Source organism: Lethenteron reissneri, chromosome 65 (genome assembly GCF_015708825.2).
Source record: "Lethenteron reissneri isolate LAM-NWPU_2019-01 chromosome 65, ASM1570882v1, whole genome shotgun sequence".
Taxonomy (NCBI): Eukaryota; Metazoa; Chordata; class Hyperoartia; order Petromyzontiformes; family Petromyzontidae; genus Lethenteron; species Lethenteron reissneri.
Window position 1 is genome coordinate 10,801,232 of NC_083843.1, and position 27,162 is coordinate 10,828,393.

At 43.7% G+C, this 27,162-nt stretch overlaps 2 protein-coding genes across 9 annotated transcripts in view; one reads left to right on the plus strand and one right to left on the minus strand.

Moving 5' to 3' along the window:
* The window catches only part of LOC133359594 (membrane-anchored junction protein-like), a 56,093-nt gene that overhangs the window by 4,097 nt on the left and 24,834 nt on the right, over window positions 1-27,162 (plus strand). The gene's annotated exons all lie outside the window — the stretch shown is intronic.
* Window positions 8,163-27,162, minus strand: part of LOC133359591 (tumor necrosis factor receptor superfamily member 6-like) — a 65,671-nt gene continuing 46,671 nt past the window's right edge. Inside the window, exons 3-8 of the mRNA XM_061578044.1 lie at window positions 26,265-26,393; window positions 22,566-22,679; window positions 21,759-21,878; window positions 20,834-20,964; window positions 17,147-17,189; window positions 8,163-16,691 (exon numbers count right to left, since the gene is read on the minus strand). Coding sequence (XP_061434028.1) covers window positions 16,372-16,691; window positions 17,147-17,189; window positions 20,834-20,964; window positions 21,759-21,878; window positions 22,566-22,679; window positions 26,265-26,393 — 857 coding nt within the window. The 3' untranslated portion in view covers window positions 8,163-16,371. The remainder of the gene's footprint in view (window positions 16,692-17,146; window positions 17,190-20,833; window positions 20,965-21,758; window positions 21,879-22,565; window positions 22,680-26,264; window positions 26,394-27,162) is intronic.

Genomic DNA, 27,162 nt, shown 5'->3' on the forward strand with positions numbered 1-27,162 from the left:
CGCCTGGTGTACAGGAGGTCGTGGGTTAGACCACGGATCCTGTGAGATGTTAACTACCTCGCCTGGTGTACAGGAGGTCGTGAGTTAGATCCCGGATCCTGTGATATGTTAACTACCTCGCCTGGTGTGCAGGAGGTCGTGAGTTAGATTCCGGATCCTATGAGATGTTAACTACCTCGCCTGGTGTACAGGAGGTCGTGGGTTAGATTCCGGATCCTGTGATATGTTAACTACCTCGCCTGGTGTGCAGGAGGTCGTGGGTTAGATACCGGATCCTGTGAGATGTTAACTACCTCGCCTGGTATGCAGGACGTCGTGGGTTCGATCCCAGATTCTGTGAGATGTTAACTACCTCGCCTGGTATGCAGGAGGTCGTGGGTTCGATCCCAGACCCTGTGAGATGTTAACTGCCTCGCCTGGTGTGCAGGAGGTCGTGGGTTAGATCCCAGACACTGAGAGATGTTAACTACCTCGCCTGGTATACAGGAGGTCGTGGGTTCGATCCCGGATTCTGTGAGATGTTAACTACCTCGCCTGGTATGCAGGAGGTCATGGGTTAGATCCCGGATCCTGTGAGATGTTAACTTCCTCGCCTGGTATGCAGGAGGTCGTGGGTTAGATCCCGGATTCTGTGAGATGTTAACTACCTCGCCTGGTGTACAGGAGGTCGTGGGTTTGACCACGGATACTGTGAGATGTTAACTACCTCGCTTGGTATGCAGGAGGTCGTGGGTTAGATCCCGGATTCTGTGAGATGTTAACTACCTCTCCTGGTATACAGGAGGTTGTGGGTTAGATCCCGGATCCTATGAGATGTTAACTACCTCGCCTGGTATACAGGAGGTCGTGGGTTAGATCCCGGATCCTGTGAGATGTTAACTACCTCGCCTGGTATGCAGGAGGTCGTGGGTTAGACCACGGATCCTGTGAGATGTTAACTACCTCGCCTGGTGTGCAGGAGGTCGTGGGTTAGATCACGGATTCTGTGAGATGTTAACTACCTCGCCAGGTATGCAGGAGGTCGTGGGTTAGACCACGGATCCTGTGAAATGTTAACTACCTCACCTGGTATGCAGGAGGTCGTGGGTTAGATCCTGGATCCTGTGCGATGTTAACTACGTCGCCAGGTGTGCAGGAGGTTGTGGGTTAGATCCCGGATCCTGTGAGATGTTAACTACCTCGCCTGGTATGCAGGAGGTCGTGGGTTAGATCCCGGATTCTGTGAGATATTAACTACCTCACCTGGTATGCAGGAGGTCGTGGGTTAGATACCGGATCCTGTGAGATGTTAACTACCTCGCCTGGTGTGCAGGAGGTCGTGGGTTAGACCACGGATCCTGTGAGATGTTAACTACCTCGCCTGGTATGCAGGAGGTCATGGGTTAGATCCCGGATTCTGTGAGATGTTAACTACCTCGCCTGGTATCCAGGAGGTCGTGGGTTAGACCACGGATCCTGTGAGATGTTAACTACCTCGCCTGGTATGCAGGAGATCGCGATTTCGATTTTAACCCTGCGAGATGTTATCTCTCGCCTCCACATTTAGAATTAACATTACACGTTAAGATTATTATGCGTCTATGTGGGTCTCATTGGTGCTACGTGAGTTTTAGGATCTCTGTGGGTCTCTATGGCTCTCTGATTCTATGCTTTTGGCTGCTGCTATACATTACCACGCGATAAGCCACTTGGTTGAGCTATCATTTGCGATGGCCAGGTCAGAGGCGTAGCTAGGGGGGGGCAGGGGGGTACATATGTCCCCGGGCGCCAAGATAAAGGGGCGCCAAAATGAGGCTTACAACATTACATTATAACTTATTGCGGCGGGCGCGGCAGCCTGAAACTACTGCACAAATATACACCTCTACCTAAAAGTTTATATATCCCGCCACACACAGCCTACATGTCATGTAATTACATTTTGGTATGCGCGCCTATTAAAAACTTACATGGAAGAACGTCCCAAACAACAGACAGGCGCAGTCTTTCAACCTTAGTCACTGGCCTGTTTTTTGGTGGCGGAAATTACGACATGATCATGAACTTGTTGACAGTAACGGGGAAGATGAGATAAAATAATCTTCTGATAGAGAAGCTGAAAATACTCATTATGATGCTGTTCCTGCTGTACTAAGGTTTCACGATGTTGGCTACTTATAATTTGATAAAACGACAAAGCTATCGAAAATATCACAGCCTCTTCGCAATGAAATGATTACTCTCAGATCCTTGCCTTTGCAGCACAGAGACAATCTTACCATCAGTATCCAGAGAACGTTCAATTACATCAGCATGGTTTAAACGCCGACTAGCGAACGGAGAGCAAGTGAATCGTTCGTGGCTATTATATTCACCAATCAATAAAGCTGCTTACTGTTTCTGTTGTCTATTATTTACATCATCGAGTTCAAACTCACGAGCTTCATTTGAGTTAACAAACGGTTTCAACAAGTGGAGAAAGCCAGAAAAACTAAATTCTCATGAAAACAATCCTAGCCACCGCACAGCTTTTACTACATGGAAGGAAGCCGAACGATGGATAATTGATGGTACTGGAATTGACGCAGTGGTTCAAGCTCAAATTCATTTGGAAAAACAACGTTGGCGAGATATATTGCAAAGAATACTCACCTGTATTAAGTTTCTGATTTCACAAAATTTGGCACTACGTGGCCATGAGAAAAATTTGAATGCGGATGAGGATAAAAATGTTGGAAACTTTTTCGCGCTAATCAAACTCGTTGCTCAGCATGACCCATGTTTAGCAAAACACCGGAAATCCAGAAGGAATTTATCCACATACTTGCGTCGACTGTAAAGAACCAATTGTTGAGTGATATCAGGAAAAACAAGTACTACGGTATCTTACTTGACTCAACTCCTGATCTAGGACATCGGGAACAGCTTTCTCAGGTCATAAGATTTGTGGATGTGGATTTTCAAACTAAAAAAGTAACTATCAAAGAATCATTTTTAGGTTATATCGAGATACATGCAAAAGATGCAGCAAGCCTAGAAAGAGTCATCGTCGAGAGACTGAAATCTGAAAACATACCTCTAGCTGACTGTCGGGCACAATGTTATGACAATGCTGCTGTGATGACTGGGCATATATCCGGCCTTCAACAACGAATATGTGACAAATCACAGAGCATTGTTTGTCAACTGTGACAACCACAGCTTAAACTTAGCAGGAGTACACTCAGCTAAACAGGATCCACTTGTCACATTTTTTGGAACAGTTGAAAGTATATATATTTTTTCTATCGTTCAACAATTCGTTGGGAAGAGTTAATTAAAAGCTGTGCCCATCAAAGTAAAGCGGGAGTCTGAAACACGCTGGAGTGCACGATCAGACGCTGTTAAAGCTATCTATGAAGGACTGGATGAACTAGTAGGGCTGCTAGACAAATTATCGGAGGACGTAACTATGACGCCTGAAACCAGAAGTGATGCAGAACAGTTACAGGCATGCGTATTAAATTTTAACTTCATAGTTTTATTACATTTCTGGAATGTCATTCTTGGAAAAATTGATCGTGTTCAGAAGCGCTTACAGGATCCTACTATGAATTTCAAGGAAGCAGCAACTGATCTTGAATCTTTGGAGCATGAATTTGTCAAGCTTCGTGATGATTTGAGCCAAGTTGCTGTAGAAAACGCCAAAACAAGATGCACAGCCTAGGGGATCGATGTGGACAGAAGAATTAGGCGACGTCGGAAGATGCCAGGAGAACTGGCAAGAGATGCAGGACTTTCAGCAGAAGAAGAAATTGTGCGCGTTTTGAAGAGCGTATTTTATCGACTTCAACAGGAGATGTCAACACGGTTTTTACGACTAAAAAACCTGAACACAAAATTTTGATTTTTGCTGGACGTCAAAACTCTTCTATCCGACACAGATGTCGATGCAATTCGTCGAAATTGCACAGATTTTGGAAATTTGTATGACACCGACATCAATGGCCACGAACTTTTCACAGAAATTGGAGATTGCAAAATGCTGCTCAATAACCGGAATAAAGTTCTACCAGAAACTCCTTTGGATCTTCTTGGTTTTATTGTGTTTTATGGAGACGACATATTTCCGAATTTGCGAATTTCACTGCAAATTTTATGAACAATAGCAGTTTCAATTGCAAGCTGTGAGCGGTCGTTCAGCAAATTGAAACTTATTTTGTCGTATTTGCGTGCTTCAATGGGACAAGATCGTCTCAGCGATCTTGCTCTTCTTAGCGTTGAAAGAGAAACATTGGAAAAAACAGATTTTTATTACGTGATTGACCAGTTTGCGACAGTGAAATCAAGAAAAATTAATCTTTTGTAGACTATATCAACCAGTCTACGACAGTGACTGAGTGAGCCATGTAATATAATTTCTATAAATTTGCTTCTTTAAATACAATGTTTCATTAAAATTTAAATTGTTATTCCTTATTCGATGTAATAGGAAAATGTGATTAAACGGGGGGAGGGGGGGGCACCAATTTTATAGTTCGTCCCCGGGCGCAAAATATCCTAACTACGCCTCTGGGCCAGGTCGCTTCTGATAAAGAAGCTGTTTAGTTCAGTGGGGCCTTACCTGCTTAGTTGTATTTAATTTCAAACCTGTTTATCCCGATCGTAGGCAGCAGAGGGCAGTGTAGATACGCCATAGACTTGCACAAAGACAAACGATTACCCGTGTAGCCTTATACAGTAGGGGCACGTGCTGTGAGTGGCAACGCCCAATGAAGGTCGGACCGGCACACGAGGGGGTGGGTGGCCAGCACCACGCACGGCCGCCTTTGTCTCCCCCAGTGGCGATGTTTATTCACACCACTGCACCACACTCATTTAGTATGGTACGTACGTATTTTGTACTTTTACACCATATGTAACTAATCATAAAGAATTTCGATTTAAAGCTTTCGTGACTGCAGGGATTCATCTTCTTGGTTCTTTCGGTAAAGTCACGTAGAAGGGAAGTAATAAAATAATAAAAATAAAACATAATAAAACAATTCTCACGACGTTTCGGCCACAACGCAAGCAGCCGTCCTCAGGTGAAAACCAGGTCCGTCGAGGCGACAGAGTCTGAATGAAACAGCACACGAGCTTGGAGCATATATATAAGCTGGGCGCATTGACAAAGGAATTTGCATATCAAAAGGAATTTAGCATATTTATGGGAAATGCAGGAATGTGATTAGTACTGCATATGCATGTGCATTATGCAGGATTAACAGCATCAAAGGGAGCTGCAGTTACTGCTGCTGCAGCAGTTGCTGCTGCTGCTGCAGTTTCTGCTGCTGCTGCAGTTGCTGCTGCTGCAGTTGCTGCTGCTGCTGCAAGAAATTAGTTTTCAATCTAGATGATGTAAAAGTGGCTTCCTAATACCGGAAGGAAGAGCATTCCAGACGGCCGCAGAAGCAGCGCATCAGAAAGCGCCACGCGATGATTCAGTGACTGTCTTTGTCCTGATGGTTATCCACTCACCCACTCATTTACCCACTCACCCATCCACTCACCCAACCACCCACTCACCAACCCATGTGTGTAAGTATGTTGAACATCTTTGGTACCGTACATAGCCAACCGTGCTAATCGGAGGTGCGGGTGAAGGACCACAAACTAAACACAACAACAACAATAAGCAGTTCTAAAGAAATTAGTTTGTCAATCTTAGATGACGATGTAAAAGTGCATATCACCAGTGGCTTCATAATGTTGGAGGAGCGTTCCAGGTGTCCGCAGAAGCGCATCTGAAAGCGCCACGCGATGCGGTGACCACCGTCTTTGTCCTGATGGTTAGCCACTCACCCACACAGCATTAACCCACTAATGTACGTATCCTTTGCTTTACTTGCTTGGCACCATACGTAGTTGTGTGAAGTAACTAACCACAACAACAAACAGTTCTCTTAGTGCGGCCTGGAAGCGTATTATTAAATAAATACAATTACAATTCCTTATAAGGGAAACAAATACCAATGAATAACAATTGAATAATTGCCTCGAATCACTGCACCAGATTGAATTGAATTAAATGATGACGTCACCCTGATGCTGCTCTATTTAAGACCGGAAGCAACAGGAGAGCTTCACCATTTTTGCCCGATGAAGCTGATTGTAATTAGCAGCGAAACGTCGCACTAAAATTTTCAACTGCTGTTGATTCTCTCTTCAGCACACCGGTGGGCTAAAAAAGTTATTTATTTTGTCCTGTGAAAAACGTGACACATTTTTTACTGTTTGGCCGTGTCGGGTGGTGGAGGGTTACGACACATTTATAAATAACGCGATCTGACGCAAAAAAACCTATATTATGAGTTCTAGATAAATTAGTTTGTCAGGCCTAGATGATGATTTAAAAGTGCATCAAAGCTCCCCAGCGGTTTCATAATATCGGATGGGAATAGCGTTCCAGACGGTCACATCATTAACATCACCGCCACCACCACCATCATCATCACCACCACCACCACTATCATGTACGTACAATTAACTTATTTTGCACCGTACGTAGCCAACCGCGCAAATCGGGAAGTGCGTGGGAAGGACAACAAACTAAACGCAACAAGTCTAAGGGCAGTGCTGAGTTTATGGGCAGTGCTGATTTCTATGGGTAGTGATGAGTCTATGGTGCAGTGTTGAGTCTATGGGCAGTGTTGAGTCTATGGGTAGTGTTCAGTCTATGGGTAGTGATGAGTCTATGGGTGGTGTCGAGTCTATGAGCAGTGTTGATTCTATGGGTAGTGTTCAGTCTATGGGTAGTATTGAGTCTATGGGCAGTGTTGATTATATGGGTAGTGTTGAAATGCTACGGAGTACAGGTAGTCCCCGAGTTACGATGGTCTGACTTACGATATTTCGATCTTACGATGGCGATAGCGATACGACAAAATTGTAAAATATTTTAAATTTCGCGCGGCAGGCAAACGCAGCAGCAGCGTACGAGGTACGATACTGTACGTTGGGACGCTGCCGGGATGTAGGCATCTCCCGCCTTGTGTGATGCAGATAGGATTGTTTCCTGAAAAAAACTTTCTATTAAATTGCAGTTCATATAGGTAGGCTAAGATTTTACCTTGTTTTTACTTTACATTTTACTGTGCAATACAGTATTGTAATTAATAAATACATACAGTATATCGTTTATACAGTACGGTACTGTAAATTGCTCTGTTTTGCTAAATTATCACCATTCTTTAAGACTCCTGGGTAGGCTAGGCCGTCTTTGACTTACGATATTTTTGACTTACGATGGGGTCGTCGTAACGCATCCCCATCGTAAGTAGAGGACTACCTGGTAGTTGGTAGTCCTATAAAGAAATTAATTGTCTATCTAGATGATGATTATTTAAAAGTGTATGATAGCTGCCAGTGGCTTCCTAATTTTGGAAGAGCGTTCCAGACGGCCACATCATCATCACCAACACCATCACAACCATCACAAATCACCACCGTCAACATCCTCCACTTCTATTTAAAGCTTTCGTGACTGCAGGGATTCATCTTTTTGGTTCTTTCGGTAAAATCACGTAGAAGGGAAATAATAAAAATTAAATATTAAATAATTCTCACAACGTTTCTTCACCTGAGGACGGCTGCTTGCGTTGAAGACCTGTCTTCCCGACAGACCTGTTCTTCACCTGAGGACGGCTGCTTGCATTGTGGCCGAAACGTCGTGAGAATTATTTTATTATGTTGTATTTTTATTATTTTATTATTTCCCTTCTACGTGACTTTACCGAAAGAACCAAGAAGATGAATCCCCCACTTTCTCATCATGCAGGCACCTCATCATCATCACCACCACCATCACCACCATTATGTAGTTTAAGACGAAGGCTTTCACGACCAATATCCATGGGAGGTTTTTTTCGGGGTTAGACTGCATAAATATAAATGTGTCATACTCCAATTATTGTAGGTTTACTCTCCAACACATCGGTGTGCTGAACTAGTAACTAGTTGGCACGTTTTGTATGTGACAAGCCCCTTAATAATTGGCTGTGTCGGGTGATGGCGGGTTTAATGACACACATTTATATTTGCAGAATTTTACCTAAAAAACCCTCTGCATTATGTTGTACATACGTAAAACTTCTTTCGCACAGTATGCAGCCAACCGCGCGCTAACTGGAGCATCCCACGTGAGTGAACCACAGTTGAACAACTAATGAAGCAATCTTTATTTTTAAAAACATTAATAAAACAAACACAGGGCGTACAATTAACACGGCTATCAGAAATCCAGCATTGAGACAATCATGAACTATGATTCTAGGGGTTTACAACAACTCTATACACACACAAGCCAAAATGTTCTATCACTCAATGTGGGTTGCAGGGAGGAGAGAGCAGGGGAGTAGTTCCTCGGCACCAATAAGAATGTTTAGCTGCTGCTATACATTTCCTTACGTAGATACATTAGTGACCTAAGAGTTACATCTATTTAACACATAGTAGGGCTTTCTAGACTAATGTTATCCATAAATGCGGGTTTCTTTGGGTTAAATCGCATACATATAAATGCATATATTAAACCCGACACAGCTAATTAGTAAAGGGTTTGTCACGTAAACAGAACGTGCCAATTAGTTACGAGTTACAGCACTAGTTTATAGTGTAGTATACTAGTTCAGCACTAACCGGTTGTGTTGGAGAGCAAACCCGCTACGACATTTACAATCGGACACATATTTACGTGATCTAATCCAACACACAAAAAAAACATCTTATCGATATATAATATGTATTACCAGGCAAGGCTCCACTAAGCTACACAGCTCATTTTTCAGAAGCGAGGTGGCTATCTTGAATGGTCGCAGCCGAGTGGAGTCTTCAAATAGAAATATCTCGCAGTGGCCAAATAGTCCTAATCATCTAACTAAAAAAAAGCACTTATCATACTCTTCGGTTCTTTCGGTAAAGTCACGTAGGTATAAAATAAAATAAACCACGACGTTTCGGGCGCAAAACAAGCGTGATTTATTTTATTTTATACCTACGTGACGTTACCGAAAGCACAGAAGAGTATGGATTCCTGCAGTCACGAAAGCTTCAAATCAAGATTGAAGCACTTATCAGTTATTATAGACCAATTCAAACCTTATTGGTCACCCCGTGCCCTTTATACATCTCAACGTTCATCCTACAAAGTCGCATCACAAGGGAGAAACACAATTAAACAGACACTTTTTTTGCCCGTATCGGCACAGCTGTGCACCGTATGGACCCGAAAACTCAATTTCCCTGTACAAGAATACGGGTAAACCGCATGGGTTCAGAGGTATGCTTGATTTACATTGCCTGTGCATCGACTGTCCCCTCATCTGAGCCAGGATTTGTGCACAATTGGCATTGCCAGATCTAGCCCTCCTCGAATCGATATCCGGACACTCTACGGAAGATGTTGGGGACACTTTCTCCACGAAACGGAAAATGAACGAGGTGTCCAGTTCGATGGCTGGTGGCAGTGCGACATCTCGGACTATTAATTCATCATGTGAATTATTTTGTCAAGGCGCTCTGCCCCCTCCAACCCAGCTTAAATATACGCTCCAAGCCTGGGGTGTTTCATTCAGACGCTGTCTTCCCGACAGACCTGTTCTTCACCTGAAGACGGCTGCTTGCGTTGTGGCCGAAACGTCGTGAGAATTATTTTATAATGTTTTATTTTTATTATTTTATTATTTCCCTTCTACGTGACTTTACCGAAAGAACCAAGAAGATGAATCCCTGCAGTCACGAAAGCTTGAAATCGAAATTATTAATTCATCATGTGGAGATTTAACTTTTTTTTCAACTATGAACTATTTTATATTTTACCAGGTAAGGCTCCACTGAGCTATGTAGCTCTTTTTCAGAAGCAACCTGGTCACCATCACGTAATGATTACGGCTCAACCAAGTGGCTTATTGCGTGGAAATTGAAAGTGGCAAATTTGATGTACATTAAACGTGTAGAGGAGTTGATTTCAAAAATGTGGATGGGGAAACCGGAGGTGCCTGGGAAAAAAAGCCACACGCACAACGGCGGGGGGGAAGAGAGAGTTCATGCAAACTCCAAATAGCAGGCATCGTCAGGGTCGTTTTCGAACCCACGACCTGCATACGAGGCGAGGGAGATAACATCTCAACCACCGCGGCACCCATTTATCACAGCACAACGCAAGAAACTGAAGTGGTTACCACTGGCACCTGTAGGCTACAGGCTTATGTGACATTTGCGTGGATTTTGGAATAAATATGTGATGAATAAGAATAGGTTTTTATTCCCTTCCGGCAATAAAACAGTTCTAGATATAACTTGCTCAACGCGAGCTGTCCATGTTCTGCCTTTGTGCTGTTCGCCTTTTTGGCGATGTTCTCTCGTCTACTAACACAGGTGGTGCAGAGACAATGCCGTCTGGTTTAGGCCAATTCGTTTCAAAGACAACGCATGCATCATTGACTACTATGATGAGCCAAGGATGTCTTGTGTGTTCCACACATTACTTCACTCCTCACCCGCTCATGATTATTAATGACGGGGGTACCTGTGGAGGACGTCACCTGTTCATGATTATTAATGAGGGGGGCTGGCCGACGTGGAGTGACGTCACTCCACATGGGGGGGGGCGAGGTGCCTCCTCCCCCCTCCTCAGCGTCAACTTACAACCCTCACTACAAAGGCAGAACCCTCGCGTCATGCGATCTCCGTAACGCTATTGAGACATAGAAGTAAAAAGGATGTCATGATGAACAAGGGATTATAACCTTTAAATGAAATAAGTCTGTGTCACCGCGGCCTTACAAATTGCACACGAATTGATGCAATGAATATCACGTCGCGGTCTTGGTTGCAAGTTTCAGATTTACTGAAATAAACCCGTCCTTGGACGGGCAAAAGGCTAGTTATTATTTGTCTTAGAGCATCCTTGTGTGCATGTTTTGCCACAATCATGATGTGTGGTTCACGCAGACTTTGATGCCTTGCAATAGGTGTGTCTTTGGTGTTTAACACCAACTCGTGTTTTATTATTGCCCGACATAGGTAAAAACCACACCTGTTTTTATTTTTCATACTTTGATATTGGTAAAACATACGTCCCATATATAAAATACGTGATACTCTTCGTTAAAACTTATCAGGAAAACATTTGCCTTGCTGAATATGATACACGATGCGATAAAAAATTAAAATGTTGCACGCAAGCAATCACCATCTTCTAGAGAGCATCTGGCGACATTTAAATCATGAGACATTGAACATCACGTGAAGCGTTCGTGTTTTATCCATCACGATCGGATTATCGCTCTCAAACAGAATACATTTAGGTTCTCGATTATCCGCGCGTGCGGTTGATCCGATTTGCGAATGAACCGGCGCACACAGATTTTGACATAAATTACGATGTAAATATCGCGGATGAGGTTTTTTTTTTTGGATAATAAAAAAATTAACCCGTAAAAACAAAGTTTTTCACTATAAATCCTTTATATGCGTGGCATCGGTTTTATTTTATTATTTATTTCTGTTTTTCTTGAGTAAGAGTTTCATTTTTATCACATTGGTATTTTAAATTAAATATGAAAAAAAACATTCCTAAAAAGTGGAAAATTTTGGAAAAAATGTTTTACCAAAATAAATTGTCACGCACAACGAGTCGATGTGCAAAATGTCAGCTCGATTGGATCACGGGAAGTGGGTTAAAAAACGACCGAAAGATTTGCACGGTCGTAAGCGCGCAAGCAAGTGAAGTTAATATAAAGGATTTAAAAATGTCTGGATTACAGGCAGACCTCGCTTAGCACCGCTACTCGCAAAGCTGTTTGTTCCTTACAGGAGAAGTGAGCGCGAGCCGAGATCGGCACTAACAGGGTGTCACTATACCGTTGTGAGTGTGGGGATTAGCATGTTTCCAACGACATTATTTATTAATTGTGCAGCTTCAGTAGACCTCGCTTAGTGCTGCTACTCGACGCATTCGTTCATCGTTCCCGTGAGATGGGAGCGCTAACTGAAATCGGCGCTTACCGCGGGGGGGGCAGGGTTGCTATAAACTTAACTATAAACTAGTTCTTATTTTACCAAGTAAGGCACTACCGAGCTTTTTCAGAAGCGACCTGCCATAAGAAACGCTAGCAGCTCAACGATGTGGCTTATCATCACATGGAAATTTGCAGTAGCCAAATAGTCTTAGAAACGCATGTTTATAAATGTGAAGGGAAAACCCAGAGGACCCGGAGAAAAATCCATGCGACTACCATGGGGAGAGAGACACACGCAAACTCCAAATATACAGCAGGTGTCAGGGTCACGGGATCGAACCCACGACTTCCTGCATACCAGGTGATGGAATTAACATTTCCCCAGCCACCGTGGCATCCATTGTGCACGTGGGGCATAGCGTTCCAACTTGGCGTTATTTATCTCGTACAAGCGATTTGTATACGAGGGCTTCGATGTGGGATATCGGTAAGTGCCAATAATAATACAGGTAGGAAACTAATCTCATGAATAAGAATTGTTTTCATTATTATTACATATGTACTGTACTCTTATGTGCATTCTAACTGTACTAATACATAATCGCTACCACAAATCGTGATAATCAAATAGTGGTGGGGGTGGTAGTGGGGTTCTGGTTGGCTCTGAAGTCATGCCTCACTCTCATTGGCTGAGTGAATGATGGGGGCCGGGGTGGGGGGGACGTTTCCTCGTTCGTAAGAGCTTTGTAGATTTTTTTATTTTCTCGTTTTTTATTTTCTTAAACATTGGTTTAAATAATCTCCAGGACAAAAGAGCGCTCGTAACGAATCGGTGTTCCACACGATTGCGCGATAAGCGAGGGCTTCCCTGTATTCGATTATTGTACATGTTTAGTTAACGGTTTCAGAAGCGCCCTGGCCATCACAAATGATAGACAATCAACCAGAAGTGGCTTATATAATCATCACCACGTGAATATTTACAGCAACCAAATACCTAGAGACCCATGGATTAAACGCAACTAATCTTACTAATAGGGTTTTTCCCCTTTTTTATGGCAACAAAACTGACACCTTTTGCAAGGAATCATGCTTACATTAACCACAATACTTGCAGTCAAATGCAAACAAAATACAATACTCTGATCATTTATGCATTGTCTTTGAAACTGATTGGTCCACACCAGAGACAGCTTTCTTTAGAGCCTAGTCTCATATGGTGTTCGACCAGATGACGCCAAAAGGCGCACAGTTCAAAGACAACGCACTACCAGAGTAATGAGAGCTCGGGGTGAGCAGCTACATCATGGGACCTCCTTTGCCAGTACCAAAATATACTAATAGGGTTTTGCCCCTTTTTTCTGGCAACAAAAAGGTGTCAGTTTTGTTGCCAGAAAAAAGGTGAAAAACCCTATTAGTATATTTTGGTACTGGCAAAGGAGGTCCCATGATGCAACTAATCTTGTTATTTTACCAGGTGTGGGGCCCCACTGAGTTATGACGTAGCTCTTATTCAGAAGCGACTAGGCAATCACAAATGATAGCAGAACAACGAGAAGTGGCTGATATCATCAACACGTGGGCATTTACAGCAGTATCCAAATACTCTTTAATCGCCGAACTCCCATTTTACCCCTGCCTCCCATATAACCCTCATCTCATGGAGAATCGGCTGCAAAGACAAAGCCAGCAACCTCAGCTTTGGTAGGGACCACAGCATCCGTTTGCCCCGGATAATCATAAAATACTTAACCCCCTTTCCCATTACCGATGACGTCTTGCAAGTTTGCAGGGTGGCTGTGTGGGTATTTATTGTTTATTGTAACTTTCTGACCCCCGTGCCCCTCCCTACTGGCCAGCGGGCTCCGGTGTTAAAATATAAATAGCGTTAGTAAAATATAAATAGTTTATTTAGTTTTCTAAGACATTGTTACTCACCGCAGAGAGAAGCGTAGTGGCACGGAACGCCCCGTCACACAACAATAGCCGGCGCCAAGAACTGTGCCACACGCGCGCACATGCACGCTGTCGCGTCGTCCTTGTGGGACTAGCCCTCGGTATACTGATAAAAGTTATATGACGTACGTCATCGTAATGGGACCGGGAGAAAAAGTGTGGGGTTAAATATTTGAGGCGGCTTTTGTGCTCGCAAACGGTGACATCGTCCACTGCCACTTAATAGGAAGGCATGAAAGTCAAACCTAAAACTATAAACATTTTTTAACGTTTAAGGCTCCCCGCCCTCCAACTGAGCTACGTGACTTTTTTTCAGTAGTGACCCAGCCATCACAAAGGATAACTCAACCAAGTGGCTTATCCTCGAGTGGATATTCAGAGTAGCAGCCAAATGCTCTTATTAAACTCGCAGAGATGTTGATTCTAAACGTGGAAGAGGAAAACCGGAAGAAAAAATATCCACGCAGTAACCACCACAGGGAGAGAGAGAAACGCACAGGCTCCACATATACAACAGCAGCAGCAGGCATCATCAGGGTCACGGGATCAAACCCACGATCTCATGCATACCAGGCGAGGGAGGTAACCTCTCACTAAATATACAGCAACAGGCATCATCGTCAGGATTTGAAGCTTTCGTGACTGCAAGGATTCATACTCTTAGGTTTTTTCGGTAAAGTCACGTAGGTAAAAAATAAAACACAAGTCTCCGTCATCAGGTGGGACCGTCACAGCCAGATTTGCTGTATTTATGTATTGATATTGATGTATTGATATGTATTGATACAGCAAATCTGGCTTTTATTAACTTTTAATTTTATTTTTTACCTACGTGACTTTACCGAAAAAACCTAAGAGTATCATCGTCAGGGTCGGGATCGAACCCGCAGGGACCTCCTGTATTTCAGGCGAGGCAGTTAACATCTCCGGGCCACTCACACCGGTTACCCCTCTCCGAGTTCCCAGATTTTAAAAGGGGGAGAATGTTTTGACCTCAAATGTTGTGGCAGTGAGGCAACATGGCAACTGCAGACCGGATGCACATTGGGGCCGCAATAAGCTGCATGGCACCGATTTATACAACTCCAGTTTTGGAATCGTCATATTGAACGTTTGTTTCGGGTAGAGCTTTAGACCTGCTCTTCGTGTTTGTAGTTTTTCCCTATTTTTAGCACGGTTTGGCTCCATACGCCGCCAAAGAAGTTCAACGTGCACGTGTCCTTAGACCAATCGTGGCCAATCAAATCCAAGTTGTCACTGGGGCAAATATGAAAAATCGATTATAAAAAAAAAATCTGTTTCTGTAAAACTGGAATGTTGAATTAGCGAGGTTTACATTTTTTTTGGAACAATTTTGTGCAATGTTCTGCTGGAAATCGATCAACGTGACATCCTGCTAAAAGGTCGGTTTGTCCCTGTCCGCCCGCCCGCCCGCCACCTCCCGATTAGCGTGGTTGACTACATACGATACCCAAAGAAGGTCAACGTACGCAAGTACTTTCGCTGAATTTTCCATAAAGTACGCCTCATTTTATAACTGCCCCTGATGGGAATGATGGTGGAGGGACTGCCCAGGGTCAATCCCACCCGCACGCCTGCATCCGCGCGTGCGACTTGCTAACCTGTGCACGCCCATTGCAGTTTCGGCGACACAAATATATTCCTGCATAGTGAAGGTATATATTTTTTGGATTAGATTGTGTTAAATATAAATGCGTGCCGTTGAACCTACTACCGCCACCACCAATCAACACAAAGGCATTCAATTTAGTTTACTTAGTTTGGTGCACTAAACCGGTTGTTGTGTGTGTTGGAGAGTAGTAAACGCACAACAACTTTTTACAATTCGAGTCAGCTGGTGTGTGACGTTTCACCAGTCATTACAACAACCAACAGCTTCATTGGGAAATTTGCCAGAATTGTGTTGACACAACTAACCCCTTACCGATTGGCTGTCGGGTGGTGGCGGCTGTGTTTTAACGAGACCACATTTATATTTACGCCATCTAACCCATGAAAAACTCCTTTATTACGAATTATATTTGTCGCGAAAGCCTCCTACATGTTGCTCCGATGTGCAACGGTGCTCATACCGGTTTCACCTTCATTACGGCTCATCAGTACAGTTTAGCCCCGTTGCTCTACCACCACAATGGTAAGTAGCTCGTGTAAACTGCGGCCTCAAGACGCGGTGGCTGGGAGACGTTAACTACCTTGCCTGGTATGCAAGAGGTCGACCCCCTGACGCCTGCTGGTATATATTTTGAATGCGTGTCTCTCACCCCGTGGTGGTCGCATGGATTTTTTCCTCGTGGGTCCTCCGCTTTTTTTCCCTCCAACACCACGTAACACACCCACTGCAAAATGGTGCTTTGGTTCAGCTTCACAGCTAAAGAGAGATGCCAGTTTGTGTTTTCTCTTGTTTAGTTTATTCTGTGAAATACACCGCACCCTTTTAACCATCTTCGTCATCATCATCATCGTTTTTGGCGTATTTTTTTAGTATTTCGTCAAACCTCTTCTGGCAGTCCTCACTCAGCTTGTGCAAACGGCACTCATCCATAGCCTTTAGAAGGGCGGCAAATGTGGCTTTCCTACCCTTCACCTGCAACCACTTGTACAACATCTTGTAGTTTTGCTCCTCTACGTTGTTTTTGTAATCGTGCTGGATCCTTTCAACGTCTGTTTCCGAAAGACCGGCGTTCCTCATCACGTTCACGAAGGCCACCGCTGAGCTGTCGGCTCGAGCCTTGTGGATTTCCATGAGGTCTTCCTCTGTAAAGGGGAAATGCGTTTGAGTTGGTGAAACTCTTGCCACAAACAGTATTGTCAAAAAATGGCCGCCTTTTTTTGTTGGGGGGCCGGTGGTAAGAGGTTGAGACGACCGGAACGAATGTTGAGAACTTGGCTATCCGCAATTTTTTTTTGGCCGTCCGCGAATGGAATTTGGAACTGCTGCATCAAGAGAGAAAGAGAAAGTGATGAGAGAGAGAGAATGACGAGAGATAAAGCGATGAGAGCTAAAGCGATTAAATAAAGTCATCAGAAAAAGAGATGAGAGAGAGAACTTCTCTAAAGCTTTAGTAGAAGGCATCTGACAGCTGTTGCGCGTACGATATTCGTCGAGCCAACATCATCGGCGAAATTTGCTCTTCACACGAGCATCTCCAAAACGTGTCTCTTTCCGAATACCGACGGAATAACTGTCAAGTTAAATTTGTTTTACTTACCTGTGACGGGTATGTTATATCTTGAATAGTCAGTTGGTTGCACCTGAGGGATAAAACGACGTACGAGAGCTGCGGTAAATCGAAACTATGCAGAGAAAATCGCCAGAACCATTCTTACTAATCGGAGACAGTGGTGCACAAGCGACGATCTTGAGTCGTACGGCCGGTGTAGATGCAAAGCACACAAACGACTACAATAATGTCACATGCAGGTGGTCAAGCCCAGCAGATAACCGCGTCAGGAGTAGCAAGTGGAGTACAGTGATACCTCGGTTCACGAACGCTTCTGTTCACGAACAACTCGGTTCACGAACAGAAAAGTTCATAAAAATATGCTCCGGTTCACGAACTCCGCTTCGGTTCACGAACAGGAGCTGCGGCCATTTTAATGCTATTTCCAGGCTGTCACATGGTCGTGACTTCCTGTAGGAAGATCGTGAAGAGAAGAAGAGACACAGAAAGAAGTACTGTGAGTACTGTGAAGACACTTTCAGTGACTTTTTGCTTTTTGGTGTGCTTTTTAGCACATACAGTACTGTACTGTACTACTGTACTGTACAATACTGTACTTACTGTATTGTACAGTTCACCCGTTTGAGTGCTTACTGAAGTCATCTCAAGCAAGGTTAGTGTTCTGTCTTTATACATTACTATACTGTACAGTACTAATGTGTATTGTAATTTGTTTCATATTTTTGTGCTTCAAAAACCAAAAAAAAAGGTCAGAACGGATTAACCGGATTTACATTGAACCCTATGGGAAAATGTGCCTCGGTTCACGACCAATTCAGTTCAGGACCAGAGTCAGTTCACGAATTAAGTTCGTGAACCGAGGTATCACTGTAGTATTATCATCACCATGATGATGTCTAACTTCGTATTTGTGGATCGGGGCGTTATTGCGTCATCAAATATTGTACTACGCTCCCTGCTCTGGATGACCAACGGTAGCCACACTACCACTGGAGAGTTTTTAATCTTCCATTTGTGCATCGGGTATCCGCGTCATCTTCTAATGTTGTGGTTTGTGCAATTGGATTATGCCGTTTAGGGGTGTGGACCATGATCAGCTTCTTGGGAGATCAAAACCCTGGGAATTTTCTGCATCAGGTCTTTCACAAGGATGCGTTTTATCCGAGTTCTTTTGAACTCCTTTTAGCTTTCCAAGCTTCGTTGTTGAAGGTTACCAGCACGCAGGTCCAAAAAGTGCCTTGCGTGTCACTTCAAGTGATGATGAAGGACGTTGTTGAGGTCCCCCCCCCCCCGTGAATGGGGAAGGCAAGAAACAAAAAATCCACGCGACCACCATGGGGAGAGAGATGGAGATGCAGACTTGACATAAACAGCAGCAGGCATCGTCAGGGTCAGGTGATAGAACCCACAACCTCTTCCATACCAGGCGAGGTAGTTAACATCTCCCTAGCCACCGTGGCGGGGGTCAGCAAGTTACAACGACAAACACAAAAAAAACTGATAGGAGTGCAAATTATCGTAAATGGTAATCAAGTCAACAAACAGTAAATAACATAAACAAGGACAAATTGATAATTGTTTTTTTACCCTTTTATCTGGCAACAAAACTGACACCTTTTTTACAAGGAGTCATGTTTACATAGACCACAATACCTGCAGTCATAATGCAAACAAAAAACATTACTCTGATAATGTATGCACTGTCCTTGAAGTTGATTGCTTCACACCCGAGACAGCTTTCCTTAGAGCCTAGTCTCACATGGGTTGGACCAGATGACGCCAAAAGGCGCACAACTCAAAGACAATGCACCATCAGAGTATGAGAGCTCAGGGTAAGCATTTACACCATTGGAACCTCATTTGCCAGTAAAAATATGATAATTGGTGTTTTACCCATCTATCTGGCAACAAAACTGACGCCTTTTTTTACAAGATAGATACAGATAGAAGGGTAAAAAACCAATTATCATATTTTTACTGGCAAATGAGGTTCCAATGGTGTAAAGGACAAATTGCATAAGTGCATACATTGCTGCCGGTCGTTCAACCATGAATGCAAGATTAGGGCAAGGCAACCAAAATAAAAACAACATAACTTCAACCGTGATGATGGGTACAAACTGAGTAATCATTGGAAAGATCTTATTAACCATTTAAAAAAGATTTAACTACGCATATTTGGACCATCTTATTTGACAGGTACTATTCTACTTTACCGAGTGTTGACATCCCCAGCGTTTAACAGTACTCACCGTCACAGCCAGATTTACTTGATACAGCAAATCTGTCTGTGACGGTCCCACCTGATGACGGAGACTTGTGTTGCCTCCGAAACGTCGTGATTTTTATTATTTTATTTTTATTAATTTTTATTTCATTTTTTACCTACGTGACTTTATCGTAAAAACTAAGAGTATGAATGCTTGCAGTCACGAAAGCTTCAAATCTAGATTTAATTCTAGGTAATTCATTGCGAAGATGTAGAGTTTTCTCCGTAGAGCCAATAAAGATCATCGCTAAAATTTGACATTCACGACCCGTCTGCGGAATGTTATCCCTCGTCGCGTTATAACGAGAGAAATGTTGCACGTGACGAGGGAAACGCATACAGGTAGTCCCTGACTTAACGATGGTCCGACTTACGATATTTCGATCTTACGATGGCGATAGTGATACGACAAGATTGTGAAATATTTTACATTTTGCGCGGCAGTCAAACGCAGCAGCGGCGTACGAGGTACGATACTGTACGTTGGGACGCTGCCGGGATGTACTGCACGCATCTTCCGCCTTGTGTGATGCCTCTCACTCTCACCAGCGGTCGACGGAGTTAAGTTGTCTTAGTGTTAGTGCGAATCTTGGTGAGTACAGTACAATATGATACGTTACGATACGTTGAATGCATGTATGATACGTAGCTTTAATAATTTCATTTTAAGGTTACCACGATATGATACGTTCAATGCATGTTAAACGTTTTTTTTATAGCAGATAGGATTGTTTCCTAAAAAAACTTTCTATGAAATTGCAGTTCATATAGGTAGGCTAAGAATTTACGTTGTTTTTTTTACTTTACATTTTACTGTGCAATACAATATTGTAATTAATAAATACATATAGTTTATACAGTACGGTACTGTAAATTGCTCTGTTTTGCTAAATTATCACCATTCTTTAAGACTCCTGGGTAGGCTAGGCCATTTTCGACTTACGATATTTTCGACTTACGATGGGGTCGTCGTAACGCATCTCTATCGTAAGTCGGAGACTACCTGTATTCCAGAGGTCGCAACCGGGTACCCGATACCCGTACCCTACCCGATACCCGGCTACCCGTACCCGGCCGGATACGGGTACGGATACCCGTTTGCGACCCTGGTGCGGCCGGGTACGGGTAGGCCGTGAGTCACTGGCGAGTCACCGTTTGTCACTCATTTCCCAACGTCTTGTCTCTTCTCACAATTCAAGTTCCTAGAATCAACCCACCCGCGCCTGCAACATGGCTTCATCCCAGAGGTCACAATCAGGTACCCGATACCCGTACCCTACCCGTACCCGTACCCGGCCGGGTACGGGTAGGGTACGGGTACGGCCGGGTACGGGTACCCGTTTGCGACCCTGGTGCGGCCGGGTACGGGTAAGGAATCAAAACCCGTTTGCGACCTCTGCTTGATTCTCATGCAGGCGCAATAGGGGAATCGCTGGATTGCTTACCAACTGACTGACGGTCCCATTGCAAACGACATTGTGAAGGAGCGGCTCATGCTGTGCTTGGTTGTTGACAATGTTGTCTCGCTTGCTCGCGGATACATTTTCCATCTGAATATTGCAACTTACTGGAATGGCTGTGGATAAACAAGAGGAAGAGAAAGGGCATTTCAGAATCCCTGGAATCGGAAATCATTTTTCCATCCTGGAGAAATCCGATGAGCTATGAAGTACTTTTTCAAAGATGTCCAGTATGGGGTACGGGGTCAGAACATTTTTTTACGTGTGCATGTTGGACTTCTTTGGCACCGTGCATAGCCAGCCGCGCTAATCGGCGGTGCGGGGGAAGAACAACTAACTAAACGCAACAACAAAAATCAGTTCTAAAGAAATTAGCTTTCAATTTAGTATACAGGTGAGCCCCGACTTTTATGACCTTTCTGAGTCAGTTAAACCCCCCACAGTAACGACAAAAACTCGTATCCACAAACGATTAACGACTGCTACCGACACCGAGGCGACTTGCGACAAGTCTGCGCAGACTCGTAGTGTATCGTTTAATGTCTAGTGTAGTGTACTGTATAGTGTAGTGTGTATAGTAGTTTAGTGTGTAGCAGTGCAGTGTATAGTCATTCAGACTCTGTCTTCTCGACAGACCTGTTCTTCACCTGAGGACAGCTGCTTGCTTTGTGGCCGAAACGTCGTGAGAATTATTTTATTATGTTTTATTTTTATTATTTTATTATTTCCATTCTACGTGACTTTACCGAAAGAACCAAGAAGGTGAATCCCTGCAGTCACGAAAGTTTTAAATCGAAATTTAACAGTGTATAGTGGTTTATTGTATAGTGTAATGTATAGCAGTGTAGTATGTATATTGAACTTCTTTTGCACCGTACATAGCCAACCGCACAAATTGGGAGGTACTTACCGCGTCGCCGGCGTTTCCTCATCAGGAAAAAACAAATCAGTGCTGCGACTAAAAGACACACGCCGCCAATAGCACCGCCGATGGCAATCGGAAGGGTGGATCCATCAGATGCTGGGACATCTGTGAAAAACGCACGCACACATGCACAGAAAAACACGCCCGTTTAAAAAGGAGGGGCCATTTGTGAATCGGTCATTGTTGGGGCTGCACCAGCGTATGAACCCACGACCTCCTGTATACCAGGCAAGCGAGTTTACATCTTCTTGGTTTTTTCGGTAAAGTCACGTAGAAGGGAAGTAATAAAATAATAAAAATAAAACATATAAAAATATTTCTCACGACGTTTCGGCCACAACGCAAGCAGCCGTTCTCAGGTGAAGACCAGGTCTGTCGGGGAGACAGCTTCTGAAGACGCTGTCTTCCCGACAGACCTGGTCTTCACCTCCTGAGGACGGCTGCTTGCATTGTGGCCGAAACGTCGTGAGAATTATTTTATTATGTTTTATTTTTATTATTTTATTACTTCCCTTCTACGTGACTTTACCGAAAGAACCAAGAAGATGAATCCCTGCAGTTACGAAAGCTTTAAATCGGAGTTTACATCTCCTAGCCACAGTGGCCCTATTCGGGGGTTGATACGTGTTTTTGGGGTGAGCCGGTTGGCTATGTACAGTGCGAAAGAAGTTCTACATATATCCAGTCACCTACCCAAATTTCTCACCCACCCACCCACTCACCCACATACCTCCAATTAGCGTGGTTGGCTACGTACGGTGAGAAAGAAGTCCTCCGTGCGTATGCGCATACCTGCGGTGGTGGCCTGTGGCCTGCAAAAGTGTTCACCCTCCGGTTTGTAGAATTCCGGCATACACGTGCAGACCCTGTCTGAAGATGCGCTGCACGGACTTACTTCCACCTCGTCTGTGGACGGTGGGGAAAGAAAGCAAAAAGGAGGGGAGCAGGGGGTTTGACAACATCGCCGCCACCACCACCGTCATCGTCGTTGTCATTGCAGCCCGTTGTTCTATAACGATAGATTTTTTTCTCCTCACGACGGGAATTGTGAGATAAAGTAAACCCTCGGTTCAGCGGATCATTCAACGGTTCTCGGATTTAACGGATAAAATGTGTCTTCTTGGTTCTTTCGGTAAAGTCATCACGTAGAAGGGAAATAATAAAATAATAAAAATCAAATGTAATAAAATACAATTCCCACGACGTTTCGGCCACAACGCAAGCAGCCGTCCTCAGGTGAAGAACAGGTCTGTCGGAAAGACAGCGTCTGAATGAACACCACCAAGCTTGGCAGCGTATATTTAAGCTGGGTTAGGGGAGGAAGGGCGCCTTGACGACTGCTTACGTTGTGGCCGAAACGTCGTGAGAATTGTATTTTATGTTTTATTTTTATTATTTTATTATTTCCCTTCTACGTGACTTTACCGAAAGAACCAAGAAGATGAATCCCTGCAGTCACGAAAGCTTTAAATCTAAATAATAATAATTTAGTCGCTTTATAATGTAAACAAATCACTTAACCACGCAACTATTTGTCTTTATTATCATACCAGGCAAGCTAACTAAGTTATTAACTTATTAGTACATTACAGTACTGCACATTCCTGCTATTTACCTCACAACAAAGTGAAATTTTAACTAAATATTATAACTATTTAACTCGCTTTACAATGTAAACAAAACACTTAATACAACAACTATTGTTTTTAAACTAAACATTTTAGAATAAATGTTTTATTTTATTTTAAAAAAACATTTGTATTTTTTTATTTTATTATTTCCCTTCTATGTGATAACTTTACCGAAAGAACCAAGAAGATGAATCCCTGCAGTCACGAAAGCTTTAAATTGAAAAGACAAAATCTGCTCAATCGGAGTTTTTTTTTTGTCCGAAGATCGGACGACGATGACAAGGAGGGACGTCTCCTCAAGCAGCGGCCCAAGACCGGTCACGGGGGAATCTGTCCATTCAGTATTTGCTTCTTCCCCTCAACAGCCGCACAGTGTTTATTTTAACCACACGTGGGTTTTTTCTTGTTTAAAATCGGTCAAAATTGGAGACATAAAAGTGGGAAATGAGTTCAATCTCAATTTTGGAGCTTTCTTGACTGCAGGAATTATTCTTTGGTTCTTTCGGTTAAGTCACGTATAAAGATAAAATAATAAATTAAATAATAGCATACTACGACGTTTCGATTGCAACACAAGCAATCATCATCAGGTATAAAAGAAATAGCAACAAAAATCTAACCAGAAAACTATAGACAGACACACAAGCAGACAGACATCACAAAGACACACAGAGAGAGAACACGTATCGGCAGAAAGAGAGAGGTCGTTTCTGTGACGAGGCCTTAAATATAGAGAGGGGGCGGGGGCGGAGAGAGGGAGGGGGCAGAGAAAAAATTAGCATGTCAATGAGTGGACGACGACGTGGTACGGTAAGCACTTTGGTTTTTTAAAAGATATTTGACAGCACAGCATCGGGGTATTGCCTAACATCGCAGCAAAGGTGACCAACGATCGCTGGACACTTGGGACAGTTTCAACCAGGGGCGGTTTCTTCATTAGGGCGATTGGGCGACGCACCACCAATGTCATTCAACCACAGTCACGCTAGCCGTCACTGTCAGCCTCTGGATATAGTCCAATCAGCGTCATGTCACGTTCTGTGGAGTACCGCCTCTTTTGGGGCGATTTCACTCCGGCTGAGAATCGCCCCAAGTGGCCCCATAGACTTACATTGAAAGATGTTTTTTTTCGAACGGGGGCGCTCCAATGCATTCTCTATGGCTCCGGGAGGGCAAGCCCCAACGTGCTTACGTCATCATACGTGCTAACGTCATCATACGTAAGCACGTTTCAGTCAACAATATAATTTATCGCTACCGAGTGGAATCTTTAATAAAATAAACTTGAGTGGTTTGTTTTAATAGTGAGTATATAAACAAACAAGATGTATTGTAAGAGTCACTTTATTTTTCATTAATATTAAAGAAGTGAAGTTGCCTTTACATGCTTAAGCTGTTAATTTATTCATTGCATGGGTGGACCTTATCCTTATCAATCATCCAGACATTTGCCCCCCCTGAGAGATTTTGCAGGAGCCGCCACTGGTTTCAACAGAACGGGTTTCTATGGCCTCAATGAGACCTCCTTTACCAGTGGCAAAATATAGTTGTAGGTTTTTAAACTGGTACAAAACTGACACCTTTATACAAGGCATCATGTTTGCAATAACCGCAACACAAGCAGTCAAAATGCAAAATATAGTAGTAGGTTTTTACCCTTTCAACTGGTACAAAACTGACACCTTTATACAAGGCATCATGTTTGCAATAACCGCAACACAAGCAGTCAAAATGCAAACAAAAAGAAACAACTCTGATAATGATATGCATTATCAGAGTTGTTTCTTTTTGTTTGCACCTCCGGGGGGGGGGGGGGGGGGCGCTGTTAGCTTTTTGCGTGTCGTCTGCTGGCTTTCGCGTTCTTTTCGCAAACTTAAACTTTATACAAAATGTAACTATACATTTTTGTCTGGAAATTTATGGTGTTCAAATATAACATGCATCAATTTTATACAGTACTGTACATAGATTTTATGCATTTCTGAGTTACTACACTTTTTGTGTGTCGTCTGCGGCTTTCGCAAAACTCAAAAAAAAAATCCCATTTTATTTCTCGTGCCGACCCCGCGATATATCGAAACCGCGATGGGGAAAGTCGCGATGCAGAAGGGTCGACTGTACAACTAACTTCATCTTACACGCGTGACATTGATTCTAAACGTGGAGGGGAAAAACTGGAGGTCCCGGAAAAAAATCCACGCGACCACCACGGGGAGAAATGAAGACGTGCAAACTCCACAAATACACAGCAGCAGGCGTCAGGGTCGGGGTCGAACTCACGACCTCCTGCATACCAGGCAGAGGTCGCAAACGGGTTTTGATTCCTTACCTGTATCCGTACCCGGCCGCACCAGGGTCGCAAACGGGTACCCGTACCCGGCCGTACCCGTACCCTACCCATACCCGGCTGGGTACGGGTAGGGTACGGGTATCGGGTACCTGATTGCGACCTCTGGGACAAAGCCATGTTGCAGGCGCGGGTGGGTTGATATTCTAGGAACTTGAATTGTGAGAAGAGACAAGACGTTGGGAAATGAGTGACAACAGTTACTCACCAGTGACTCACGGTCTACCTGTACCCGTACCCGGCCGCACCAGGGTCGCAAACGGGTACCCGTACCCGACCGGGTACGGGTAGCCGGGTATCGGGTAGGGTACGGGTATCGGGTAGGGTACGGGTATCGGGTACCCGGTTGCGACCTCTGATACCAGGCGAGGGACAACTTCTCGCAGGGTCGGTATCGAACCCACGACCTCCTCCATACCAGGCGAGGTAGTTAACATCTCTTAGCCACTGTTGATGCTCCCTACATAATTGCCACAAGGCTCAGTTTCGGCGGAAGGAATGGTTGTGAATCACCTGATTCGCAGGGCTGGCATTTGAAGCATTTTTCAGAGTAGTTGTCGATCGCCGTAAAGAAACCGGCGGGACAAGCTTCGCAGATGGACGTGCTTCCTTGCGTGGGGCATTCTTTTTCCAGGAACCTACCTGGGGAGATGGGAAGGAGGGGGGAGAGAAAGCAGAAAAATGGGAATGCACGTTACGTTAACGGTTGCGTTTTTAACCCTTGTCCCCATTGGGGTGAGCGTGTGCGTTGTGAGATATAGAGTGATAAAATGAAGTGGTGATGAGAGAGAAAGTGATGGGAGACGGAGAGAGAAATTGATGAGAGACACGTTGATGAGAGTGAGGCAAAGTGGTGAGATAATTTTCACGTATATTTAATAGCTTATTTAGGTATTTATTTTCAGGTAAATTAATTGAAAAGGCCTTTGTAGAAACTTAATTTGGAGCTTTCGTGATTGCAAGAATTACTCTTTGGTTCTTTCGGTAAAGTCACGTATAAAGAGAAAATACTAAATTAAATACTAGCATACGACGTTTCGATTGCAACACAAGCAATCGTCATCAGAACCAGAGACATATAGACAGACATATGTCTCTACTTATCTGTCTCTACTTATATGTCTGTCTATGTCTCTGGTTCTGTGTTTTATCTCTCTCTCAAATGTAGCATTCTCAGGAAGAACGTAATCAACCAGGTAGGGTGTGGACTGTTATGTTATCCGACTCTCTGTTGTATTACATTACATTTCTAAGTATACTAGATTTGTGTTTCTATTTCATTTATACCTGATGATGATTGCTTGTGTTGCAATCGAGGCTTTTGCAGAGCCAATAACATTACCCGCGAAAAATGAAAAGGTTTCAATTTGTTGCTTGAACATCTTAACACCTCCTGTTGTATTGCCAGAAA